A 12,881-nucleotide genomic window follows, 5' to 3' on the forward strand; every position below is an offset into this window, starting at 1 on the left:
TTAGTTAAGTTTAAGTAGTTCTAAGTTCTAGGGGACTGATGACCTCAGCATTTAAGTCCCATAGTGCTCAGAGCCATTTTTGTTGAAAGATGGAAGTTTCTATGGGAATATCACCACTAGACCTCAAAGGGTAATATTAACGAAGACCTCTTACTCCGACTACTAGAACCGCTTTTCGGTCAGAAGTACATTTGGAAAAGGCCATGCTTCTACGGCCTTAATTAGCGCCACAAGTTTAGAAGATGTTGCAGTCTGTGAACAGCATAAAAATTTGATTACATAAAAACAAAACAAAAAAAAAATCTCTGCGGTGCTCAGCTGGTGCTAAGATAGTAATAAAACAAGAAGACAGCTTTGTGTTATGCGCTTCCTAAAACTGAACTGCTCGGATACGGAATTTGAAACGGGCAGTGCTCTTTGAGTGGGAAAAGGAATGATCTTGGGCTGTCAGGGAACTAGCACAAAGAATTCCAAGTTTTCTTTTTATTTTGTTTTATTGTTTCCCTTTCGTATCTGTTCGCCGTTTCTTATTTATTTGCGCGGCACAGTCACAAACAAGATACAAAAGACAACTGGTGCACAAAACAAAAACACACATACAAAACGAGAACTCAGACCGAGCGTAAAACACACAAGTTCCGAGAACAGATAACGTACCGAGAGGGCGGCCTTGCAGCTTTCAGATCGGCCACAATGGCGTGCAAACAGCAAGCGGCGCGGCTCCGTTTATATGCGAAAGGTCGCTGGCGGCGCCGGAACGGCTGCTCTACCTGCCGCTACAGTAAGTAGACACAGTAGGTGTGCCGCCTAAGCCACACGCTGAGCGGCCCTTGAACACTAGCAGACTACGGCACACACAACGTGCCCCACCACCGTTAATTCTCGAGCACTACCTTAAAGCCACAAAGTGCATTCTAATTAGATTCAGCGTTCAATGCTTGTAGTATAAGAGTGGTCACTACGTTACGCAAAAGGACAGCTGCAACGGAAGATATTATAGGTCAGAATGCTCTATCCATTCTTTAAAATAGTGCAGGTAATGCAGAAAAAAGTCAACTAAAGACAGTAGGATATGGTGCCATTAAAGAACGTTAGCAATTCAGTGTGAGATAAATAACTACAGCCAGTGCTGAAGCGTGTAAACAAAGAAATAGTGTTTCTTGGAAAAAAATTAAATGAGTAGAAGAAGAGTTATTGTCGGAGTAGAAATACGATAGAGAAGAATATTGGAATTGTTAGAGTTAGTGCAGGACATCAAAATTCTGAAATTTAATTACAGAAGCAATGTTAGTTGTAGCATTCTAGCCAAGATAAAAATAGAAGCATTTCAACAGAGATGAAAATAGGAGAAAAGAATGGCCTTAAAAGAAGGTAGTACAGAGAAAACAAAAACAATCAGTAAGTATTTGGGATAGAAAAAGAAGTATGACGTATTTAGTTACAAGCGAACACATTAATCTAAGATAAATCGGACGTTAACACACAGGAAAGTGAAGGTGGAGGCAAAAGACAAAGAAAGAACAGTATGAAGAGAAACAAGCATTTACATAGAATTAGCATTAATTGAGAGGAATTATATCCAAGGGCAATTACCAGGAACAAAATGTTTGTATGATACATATAAATGGCAGAATAAAGAGAGAGATATTGTATACAGACACGAAGATGAGAAGTATTTCTCAATAAGATGAGTGAAGAAGAACAGCAAGACGGAAAAAATAGCTATGTAAGGTTACAAAATAGCAACGAAGTTGTCAAAAAGTTCACTCACAATGTTAAAAATGTTATCAAAACATAGAGAACAAAGAAGTATTTATTCAGCATATCAGCAACGAAGAATGTTATGAGACACATATTTAAAACATTATGGAGCCGTCTTGAATGGTAAAGAATATTGGCGTTAACAGTAATGAATCCAAGAGTGGGTTAAAGAGTTCAGAGATAGATGCAAGTTACATGCAAGCACTTGGTGCTCCAGCAAGATAACACCCACCCACGCCTTGCAAGCCACAAAGCCGCCTCTCGGTGCGTCGTTTTCCGGCAGCGAGACTCACGGGTTTGAGAACAGCGGAGTCCACCTCGGCGCAGCAGAACAGCAATAGTCCCGACTTCTGCAACAGCAACGACACTCACAAATTATTTATATATATAAAAAAAATTATCACCAGTCACTTTTGCGAGATCTGTTCTGATGCGCACGAGGTGGAAGAAATGAAGTCCGCTACCCAAAACCGTGTCATGTGTACGCTTGCGTCGGTTCACATATAAGTAAGTACATACATTTTTGATTATCTGTAATACAAAAAAGTACTTTGCAAAAGGATGGTAACGTAGAAGAACATGTACATCCCTCTTTGGACAGAGATAGGTAGAAGAGAGAGAGAGAGAGAGAACTCATCAAACAAAATAGAGTATTGTACCGTATTTACACAACCGAGTACATTTATTTACATTACCAATAATCAGAGGGAAAATATTTCGTGTAAGATAAGGAGCAGAAATCAAAATAATAATGCTATACATTAGACCCACTCGCTGTAAGATGCAGTACAGGAGAAAGACAGTAGGAGCAGGAGCAGACTGAAAGTATGCAAAACACATTATAGAGAATGATGGTTGTAGTAATTACGTTAAGATTTAGCAGAAGCATTAAGCTAACCTAAAACCTGATTCCTTTAAAAAAAAAAAAAAAAAAAAAAAAAAAAGAAAGAATCGAAAGCCGATGACTACAAAAAAAGGAAAGGAAAAAAAAAAATAGAAACGAAGAGGAAACTTCGAATGTTTGGAAATTAAGGAGAAGTAATGGAGTTTATCTGAACAAGGGTAAGATGCCAGAGCAATGAGGATGTGGAGATTGCTATTATTTGGACATATTTACAGAATGGATGACAACAGACTAACAGACTAACCCAAAAGACTTGAAATGTCATTGGCAAGATAAAGTCAACAACCACATGGATTGAAGCAGCCAAAAAAAAAAAAAGTTGGAAGAACCAATACAAGAGAAGAAGACGTTATGGAAAAGGAAATATTCCGTAGGGAAGCTTTAAAAATGGAAGTTTTCCAAGGCAGGAAGCGAAACAGGGAGGAAGTGGCCTAACGAGCGGAGAAAAAGAAACACTAATGTCAAACAATGGAGGAATACTGAAGGAAAAAGAAGTAACAAGAAAAAATGAAGAGAAAGTGCTATGTGCAAGACTATAGCGCAAAAAGAAAAAGAAGAGGAAGGAGGGAGGGAGAGAGAGAGAGAGAGATCATGATATCTGTAAACATTTAAAGTGGGAAAGACGTGTATATAAAAGAACATGAGAGAGATCAAAGTAAACTTATAATCGAAAGAAAATAGCTCAGTGACTCTCCTCATTGGCTCCGTAGATTGCTCATAGGACCGGAAGCGATGGTGCAGAGGTCGTGGTGCTGGAAGCGACCCAGAGACCACAATCGGGGTCTCACCGGCGGACTTCTCTTGCGGAGGTCGAGGTTTCGAATGTTGGACAACGCACTAGTGCTGCCATGTTGCTGCCCCGCTACTGGCGAGTATCCTGGCTACAGATTTCAACACTCACTCGCTTAATACGCGCAGAGTGTGTCTTTGCAACACGACGTACACTTGTAGCAGAAGAGATGTTGTGCAAGTCAGTACCGCTCCTAATTTTTCACTACTGTTCGCCTGTCATCAGTGGAGCGTCATGTGTTATGGATCGGCGACTGGTTGAAGCTTATCCTCAGTGAATCTATTTCGCCATTTCACTTTCTCCATTACATTTGGCAAAACTGTGACTGTAATACTTCAGATGTATGTGCATGTAAATTCCATCGTCAGCCACTAATAAATTCGGTGTATAAGAAACACTGGATATATCCAACATAACTGATTAAAATTTTGTACCAGCCATGGCAGGCATTAAAAACCGCGGATTTATTCCACAGCATTGGAAGTAAATTTATTTGTTAAGCTTATCCATTGCGGATATTGCAAAACACATGCCACTATATTCCAGTGTATTTACAGTCAAATTTATTTATCACTGAAGGCGGAATTAATAGTTACAATCATGCAGATTTTTAAAAAATTGATGCTTTTTTTTAATTTCATTCACCCCATACAGGAGAAACGTTTGGATGCTCTGGACAGAAACAGTTGAGATGTAATTACTTTCCTTGTGAAGACTCGATTTCACTTTTAGCAGATACAGTCCAGCTTTAGTGTCTTTAACTTTGCACTGAATAATTTTCCTGTGGTAAAGGCACGTCACATGGTGAATTTCGTCAGTCTACAGATACAATATTAAACACTGCCTTTTTAAACTGATGTTTTCTTTTATCCTGCAAAAGTAGTTACACGTGTCGTTAATACGATGTTCTTCAACTTGGAGAGATTTTGGTGATCGCTATAAGTATTTGTAAATCGTTGTGCATCAGTTTTCATTTTGATGGTATCTGGGAGCGGAGACGTCGTGGCATAATTGGCTGCAGACTTTGGTATGCCTCCTTGAACAAGACAGCAACGCTTCTCCGGAGTATTTCACGTAATATGTATACATTTTTGGTCCACTGACGGAATTTTTGGATGGCAGAAATGCAGACCTTGAGCAGGGATTTTCCGTTCTGACATAAGAAGTAATTACCTCAACGTTTTTAGCCCACTTTCGGAGCTATCGCATGGCACGAAATCTGAACTTCAGAGAGCATTTCTAACGGTAATTGCAGATTATTGACAGTCTCCCATAAGATTGGATAGTATTAACATATTTGGCCCTGCGCCGGACGTTTTGAGTGGCAGAAAGGCTGATGTTCAGTAGGCACTCCGGCGGAAATTACAGAGTGCATTTTGCTTCACACAAAACGTAAGTATCTCAAATGTTTCGGTCGACTGGAACTTCGATCGGTAGGAAGGCAGCTTCAGCAGGCAGATTTCCAGGCAATTTTAAAATACTGTGTGTCTCAGATAAAATATAATCGAGTGTGTGGCCCACTAATGGAAGTTTTTTGCGGTACAGAGACTGAACGACTGCAGAGGTTGTTGGTCCATTGTGTGTCTCGTTGGGTAAATATTGCACCTACAACGAGTGTGGGACCTGCATATTCACAGAGATCTCCCAATTTTCTTCCAATTAACACGTATGGGGGTGAGGGTTGACACGTTGAAATGGACGCCTTCCTGACCATACGGTAGCTAATCGCAAAGTGTTCTCCTGACAGGTGATGACACTCCAAAACGGCGTGGCTGCTGGTGGTTCCGGGTACCGACGCGCTTTTCCTACGGTCGACGGTGGACGGTAAGTTTGTGAGAGGTCAAGTCGGAAAGCCTGGCGCGGTGGTTGGGGGGTGGAGGGGCCCGGCGGCCTCAGTTGGCCTCCACGGTGACGGCCTCCTTGTCGGCGTCGGCCTTGGCGTCGCCGCCGCTCTTCTGGTCGGGCTTGTCCGCCGCCCCCGGCGCCGGCGCGGGGTGGGCGACGGCCAGCGGCACGGGCACCGTCAGCGGCAGCGGCAGGTAGTTGTAGCCGTAGTGCAGCAGCGGCGGCACCAGGTACGGGTTGTAGTGATACGAGTACGCCGAGTAGTAGTACGGGCTGTAGACGGCGAGCGGCGCCACGAGCGCGGCCGCCGTGTGGTTGGCCGCCGCCTCCGCCTCCGAGGCGTTCTTGGCGGCCGGGGGCGGCGCCGCCTCCTCGGCTACGATGGCGGCGGCGGGCAGCAGCGCCACCGGCCCCACCACGGGCAGCGAGACGGTGTCGGCGCGGCTCGGCGCCAGCCGCTGGTTGGTCGAGATGAGCGCGTTGTAGACGCGCGGCACGCGCAGCAGGCCCGCGCGCCCGCCAGCCACCACCGCCAGCAACACCGCCACCAGCTGCACCACCTGCGCGACAGACAAACAGACCAGTCACCACACAGCACGTCACCCAGTTCCCACCACCAGCTGCACCACCTGCACGACAGACAAACAGACCAGTCACCACACCGCACGTCACCCAGTTCCCACCACCAGCTGTGCCACCTGCGGGACAGGCAAACAGACCAGTCACCACACCACACATCACCCAGTTCCCGCCGCCAGCTTCACCACCTGCGCGACAGACAAACAGACCAATGACCGCACCGCATGTTACCCTGTTCCCGCCACCAGCTGCACCACCTGTGCAACAGACCAACACACCAGTCAGCCACCGCACCGCACGTCACCGCGTTCCTAACAACGCTACTGAACAGTGCCTTATGGTTGGCCAGGGTACTTACAGTATGGAAAACCTCCAAAGCAGCCATTATTTGGAAACCAGCACACAGGGAACTTTCAGATCCAGAGACTTACAGACCTACACTGAAGAGCCAAAATAACTGGTACACCGGCCTAATATCGGGAACAGTCACCGCACCGCACGTCACCCCGTTCCTAACAACCCTACGGAACAGTGCCTTACGGTTGGCCAGGGTACCTACAGTATGGAAAACCTCCAAAGTAGTTATTATTTAGAAACCAGCAGGCAGGGAACTTTCAGATCCAAAGACTTACAGACCTACACTGAAGAGCCAAAGAAACTGGTACACCTGCTTAATATTGCGTAGGGCCCCCACGAGCACGCCGAAGTACCGCAACACGAGGTGGAATAGACTCTACTAACGTCTGAAGTAATCCTGCAGCGAACTGACATAAGGAATCCTGCAAGAGCTGTCCATAAATCGGTAAGAGTACCAGGTGGTGGATACCTCCTCTGAATAGCACGTTGCAAGTCATCCCAAATATGCTCAATAATGTTCATGTCTGAGGAGTCTGGTGGCCAGCGGAAGTATTTAAAAGAGTATTCCTACGGCCACTCTTTAGCAATTCTGAACGTGTGGAGTGTCGCATTATCCTGCTGGAACTGGCCAAAAGTCCGTCGGAATGCGCAAAGGACATGAATGGGTGCAGGTGATCACACACGATGCTTACGAACGTGTCACCTGTCAGAGTCGTATCTAGATGTATCAGGGGTCCCATATCACTCTAACCGCACACGCCCCACAACATTACAGAGCCTCCACCAGCTTGAATGGTCTCCTGCTGACATGCAGGGTCCATGCATTCATGAGGTTGTCTCAATATCCGTACACGTCTACCCGCTCGATACAATTTGAAATGAGACTCCTCCGACCAGGGAATATGTTTCCAGTCATCAGCAGTCCAATATTTGATCTTCGTTGATCCATTATGGATCGTGGGACAACGGCTGGCATCAACTTCTTGAAGCGATAATTAACCACCAGCCGTATGCATTGTAGAAATTTATTTTATTTTATGAACTTCTGTGTGCTACCAGTTTCGGCATTGTACTGATGCCATCTTCAGGCCCCACTCGTCATAGTCGTCAAATCGTTATACACGGAAGGAGCCATATAACTGGATCCGTGAATCAATTCGTCCTGCAACACCTCCCGGTGGCCAGGCGACACGAAGTGCATAAAATAAAATAAATTTCTACAATACATACGGCTGTTGGTAAATTATCGCATCAAGAAGTCCAATATTTGTGTTGACGTGCCCAGGCGAGGCGTAAAGCTTTTTTTCGTGCAGTCATCAAGGGTATGCGAGTGGGCCTTCGGCTCCGAAAGCCCATATCGATGATGTTTCGTTGAATGGTACGCACGCTGACACTTGATGATAGCCCAGTGTTGCACATCTGTCACGCTGAACGAGTCTCTTCAGTCATCGTTGGTCCCGTTCTTGCAGGATCTTTTTCCGGCCGCAGCGATGTCGGAGATTTGATGTTTTACCTGATTCCTGATATTCACGATACACTTGTGAAATGGTCGTACGGAAAGATCCCTACTTCATCGCTACCTTGGAGATGCTATGTCCCATCGCTGGTGCGCTGACATAACACCGCGTTAAAAGTCACTTAAATGTTGATAACCTGCCACCGTAGCAATAACCGATCGAACAGCTGCGGCAGACACTTGTTGCCTTACATAGGCGTTGCCGACCGCAGCGTCGTATTCTGCCTGTTTACATATCTATGTATTTGAATACGCATGGCTATACGAGTTTCTTTGGCGTTTCACTGTATATGCCTAATAAACATCCTACAAATATTTAGGAGAAGCTACTGTATAATCGTTTGCAAACCCACAGGGCTCTCAGCGGTTCGATACAACACCAGTTCGGCTTCAGAATCACCAAGTCCATAGATGCTGCCATCAATCGTGCCCTACACATAGTTAATGGCACAACGCAGAAATACGCTATGGCAATAATGATTGACACTGCCGGGGCATTCGATAACTTCTGGTGGCCCGCAATATTTCAAAAGTCTGGTAGTATAGCAATCACTATACGGCAGTTTCCTAGACTACTGTAAAGACCGAGTAGTCTAATGGCAAACGGACAGCCGGAAAGTAATTAAAAGAGTTACCAAAGATTGTCCTCAAAGATCGGTCTGCGACCCCATCATCTGGGATATAACAATCTAACCCCTCCTACAACTTTTAGATAGGGATGACAAGTCAGACGGAATTGGCGTCTACGCAGATGACCTATTAGTTGTGGTCGCCACAAACAACAGAACCTATCTAGGAGAGAAAGTCAGTGGAATACTACACAAAGTTATAAAATGGTGTCACGACAACAAACTCAGGATAGCCGAAAGTAAAACAACATACACATTGCTGAACGGACCACTCCAAAGGAACCCTCCAGTTGAAATAGGAGACACGAACATAAAACTAGCACATGTCACGCGCTGTCTTGAGTTACTGACAGATGAGAAATTGAATTTTCACGAACTCATAACTAACAACAGACAAAGTAGAAGAAAGTCCTAAATCAACAGGTGAAGCTAAATTCAAAACAGTACAAAATGGTTCAAATGGCTCGGAGCACTATGGGACTTAACTTCTGAGGTCATCAGTCCCCTAGAACTTAGAACTAGTTAAACCTAACTAACCTAAGGACATCACACACATCCATGCCCGAGGCAGGATTCGAACCTGCGACCGTAGCGGTTGCGCGGTTCAGACTGTAGCGCCTAGAACCGCTCGGCCACTTCGGCCGGCCAAAACAGTACAGACTACCTCTACCAGTCCTACGGACATACCAGTGTGAGCTCTCCGAATCAGTACTCAGCTTTGCAGCCAGCACGTGGGCGCACAGTCATATCCTGGTTACCAACAAAGCATCAGTCAGACGAGGGCAAAGGAAGTGTCCTCGTACTTAGGCTACCTGGAGCCTTCGGCACCACTTCAGTGTATGCACTGTGTGTAGTGCTCAAAATATGCCCCAGAGATATCAGGATCAAATACTGAGCCGCAACGTAGTGGTTAAATATGGGGAGACTAGATGAGGTGCATGCAATAACTACACAGACTACATGTTACGTGAAAAGTTGGCGTCTGGTTATGTCACAAAGTTAGTGGGATGTAAGTAGTAAGAGACGTGGACTGCACGACTTCCTACCTGACACAAGAGAGCTGTTGAGAATAACAATCGGATCCCAGCCGGTATGGTACATTTCGTAACTGGACACTGACCTTATCCCACGCACTTAAACCATTTGAGTCTGAGACCGACACCTACATGCACATGCAGGGAAGAAGATTCCCCAGAACACGCAGTCTCCTTCCGCGACCAATATGCGAACAATAGAGGTATACTGCACTTAGACTACACAGAAACAGACATGCATATACAGGACGGATTATTTTAATCCATAATGGGGAATAACTCAGGATGGAGATGAGATACAACAAAATGTTTCAGATAAACGTTGTGGGTGGCAAAGAGGACCATGGCTGTGATTTTCAAGGTGATATGGAGGCTAAAATTATTTTTTTTAATGGAAACCCTACTACTTGATTCAAGATTCGAAATGGCAGGCAAATATTACGTATTAAATGATACATTATTCAAGGTCATGAAAAGGTCCAGTCGGGGACAAATAAGCAAATATGTTTTTAGTTCCAGAGGAGGGACACAGCAAAATACAATGTTAGACGCAAACTAGAAAAGGCACTCGAGGAATGAGAGGTGAGGGTTCCCATTCAACGACTTGTAAACCAATGATCGATGTTTTATTTATGTTTGGTCATGCAAATGCCACAATAACATTTATACGATATGATGTATTTATTTTTGCCAATAAACACGTTAACCAAGACTTAAAGTTCAAGTGTCTGTTTGCTCTTTCCAAATCCAACGTCACAAATATGGACTTCCATGAAACAAAACGCAACCTTCGAATGATCTTCGATAGTTACCTTTGAAATCATGGATATTGGTAATGACAAGTGACTCATTATGCCCCTTCCAGTCTGCATCTCACATTGTATTTTGCTATATCCCTCCTCTACTTCGAGTTAATCCCTAATAGCCACTTCACTCTCGGTCACATATTTCTTGCTATGGGTAAGACCTTTAAATTTAGGTCTAATGAAAGTGTGTTTCCTTTTAATCTAAGTACTACACAGACATTTCTTTGTAACAGAAATAAATTTCTGAATATTATTCGAGTGCTAAATATTGAAAGTACAAACAATGCATTCTCATTTAAGGTAATTCCTGAGATCTTTAAAAGCTTTTAGTGGAATCAGAAAGAAACAGACCCTTTGTAGTGCTTTATAGTCACAAAAAAATGTCCTGTCTATTTAGCTGAGTCCAAAAACTCAAAATACAAAGCGCAAAAAGTCCCTCTTTTTGGAAGATCCTTGGTAGTGTCCCGCTGCAGCAGTAAAGTTTGAAATCTGGCTCTGCCTACAACCTTCCTCTGTAATGGTGGAAAAGCGTGGCGCACCTCGACGTCAAACTCGGTCTCGGCGATGGGTCAAACAGAAAGGTGTCGACATATGGGAATGACAGGCCACAGTTCAGAACTTGTGGGTTAATGACGTCACACTGGCACCATATTTCACCACAATACCGTCGAATGGCGTCGTGGGCGAGTCACACGATGAGAAGATGGTGGGACCCACTCTTATCGACACTTCACCCCTTCTTTTCACGCCTCTGCGATGGTTCTCAAAACAGTGACACCCAGCGTTTTCCTACTGGGTTGACGACGAAAATATTTCAGACACAGTGCCACTCAGAATCGACTCGGAAAGCTGTCAGGAGGTGGCAGAAACGGCATCAATGAAACCGATACTTTTCTTGGAGCTTTGATTCCCACACATTTCGAGGTCGAAAAAGATGGTTTGCAGTGCGGTGAACAACAGAACGACTTTTTTTGACCATGTTCGACACAGCTGACACCCCATGGATGATTCAACCCTGCTCTAAGGCTATCGTGAGTCTGAATGCGATCTGTCCGCTTTGGAGTATAGAGCGACAGAAGTTTTTACTCTGTTGGACAGGGTGCAATCACCAGGGACCAGTAGAAACCGCTCGATGAAATTTAAACTAGATCCAAAGCACCAGAGAGTGTTCATACTTTTTCGGCCTTCCTGTTTCACGCACTCCAGTGATGTAACATGGAGGGGTGCAACATTGACATGTGCATGAATAAAACTGGATAGACCCCCTGTAAAACCTGCCATTTCGGCACCGCTTTAGGTGCCAGCCACGCACCGTCGTTCAGCACATTAAAAATGTACCTGCCACAGATTTCGACACCATTCAGCTGAGTCGTGTCTCGTGACTGCTCCAGCGTATGAGGAGTGTCGAAAGGGTTGCCTGCTCCCAGGCGCCAGAGCAGCAGCAGAGCGCTACTCCGATGAATGGTGTCGGGAGTCTTAAAAGTGCTGAACAAAGGTGCGTGGCTGGCACCTACAGTGTTGCCGAACTGGCCGGTCTTACAGAGGGCCTATCCAGTTTTATCCACTGTGTGACAACGTTCCACAGCCCCGTGATCACTCCACAGGCGGGCGTGAACAGCAGGGCCAAAAAAGCACAGCAGGGCCAAAAAAGCACACCCTTGCTTTGGATCGAGTTTAAATTACATCGCCCGGTTTCGATTGGTCCCTGGTGGTTGCACCCAGTCCAACAGAGTAACATTTGCTGTCGCTCTATCCTCCAAACAGGGAAGATCCACAATGTCCTTAGAGTAGGGTTGAATCGTCCGCTGGGTGCCATACGTGTCTAACATTGTCAACAAAGTCGATCTGTTGCTCATGGCGCGGCGAATCGTCGTTTTTAGATCGCGAAATGGAAAGTGGTGGTTTTATTGACGCCATTTATGTTACCTCATAAGGACTTCCTGTGTCGATTCTGAATGGTACTGTGTCTGAAATGTCTTCCTCAGCCATCCATAAGCAACCCGAATGGTTGCAACGTTGGGTGTCGCGCTCCATCGCAGAGGCGACAAAAGAAGGATGAAATGTGGGTAAGAGGGGCTGTAACGACCTTTCCATAGTGTGTTCCTTCCACAATGGCACTGGGCAGAATTGTGGAGAAATGTGGTGCCAATGTGACATCATTAACCCAGCTAACATCGTGCATGAAGTTCTGATCCGTGGCCGTTATATCGCACATGTTGACACCTTGCTGTTTGAAGCGCCGCCGAGGGTGACTTCGTGGTGCGCCACTCTATTTCAGCATTACGTAGGAAGCCACCTGTGAGCCATGTTTGACAATTGCACGTTGCAGTGGGAGACAATTACAGCGTTCCGAAAAAGTGATACTTTTTTCCGCCATGTATACAATATCTGTTATTTTTTGCTTAAATTGTGTAACTATTTTGTTTTATAATCTATCGATTATTTGGAGTTCCAGTTAGGAAAAGTGAGTCAAAAATAAATAAAATTCGTGAACTTTTATGTTGACATTGCTGAGCGAAGTAAATTGTGGTTTAAATGTGAAGAAAACTCACCACTAAGAAATTAAACTTAAGAAACTTTTCCATAAAGGTAATTAAGAATTAATAAAAGTAATCTAAATGTTTATGTATGCGACTGAAAAGGAAATCACACATTTGTCT

The 12,881-nt window shown here is 44.8% G+C and overlaps 1 protein-coding gene across 1 annotated transcript in view; it reads right to left on the minus strand.

The window, feature by feature from the left end:
- Positions 1–475: 475 nt before the first annotated feature.
- LOC126262527 (uncharacterized) overlaps positions 476–12,881 on the minus strand; it is a 50,974-nt gene continuing 38,568 nt past the window's right edge. The window contains exon 2 of the mRNA XM_049959200.1: positions 476–5,860. Coding sequence (XP_049815157.1) covers positions 5,348–5,860 — 513 coding nt within the window. The 3' untranslated portion in view covers positions 476–5,347. The remainder of the gene's footprint in view (positions 5,861–12,881) is intronic.

The sequence above is a fragment of the Schistocerca nitens genome, chromosome 6, assembly GCF_023898315.1.
Source record: "Schistocerca nitens isolate TAMUIC-IGC-003100 chromosome 6, iqSchNite1.1, whole genome shotgun sequence".
Classification (NCBI taxonomy): Eukaryota; Metazoa; Arthropoda; class Insecta; order Orthoptera; family Acrididae; genus Schistocerca; species Schistocerca nitens.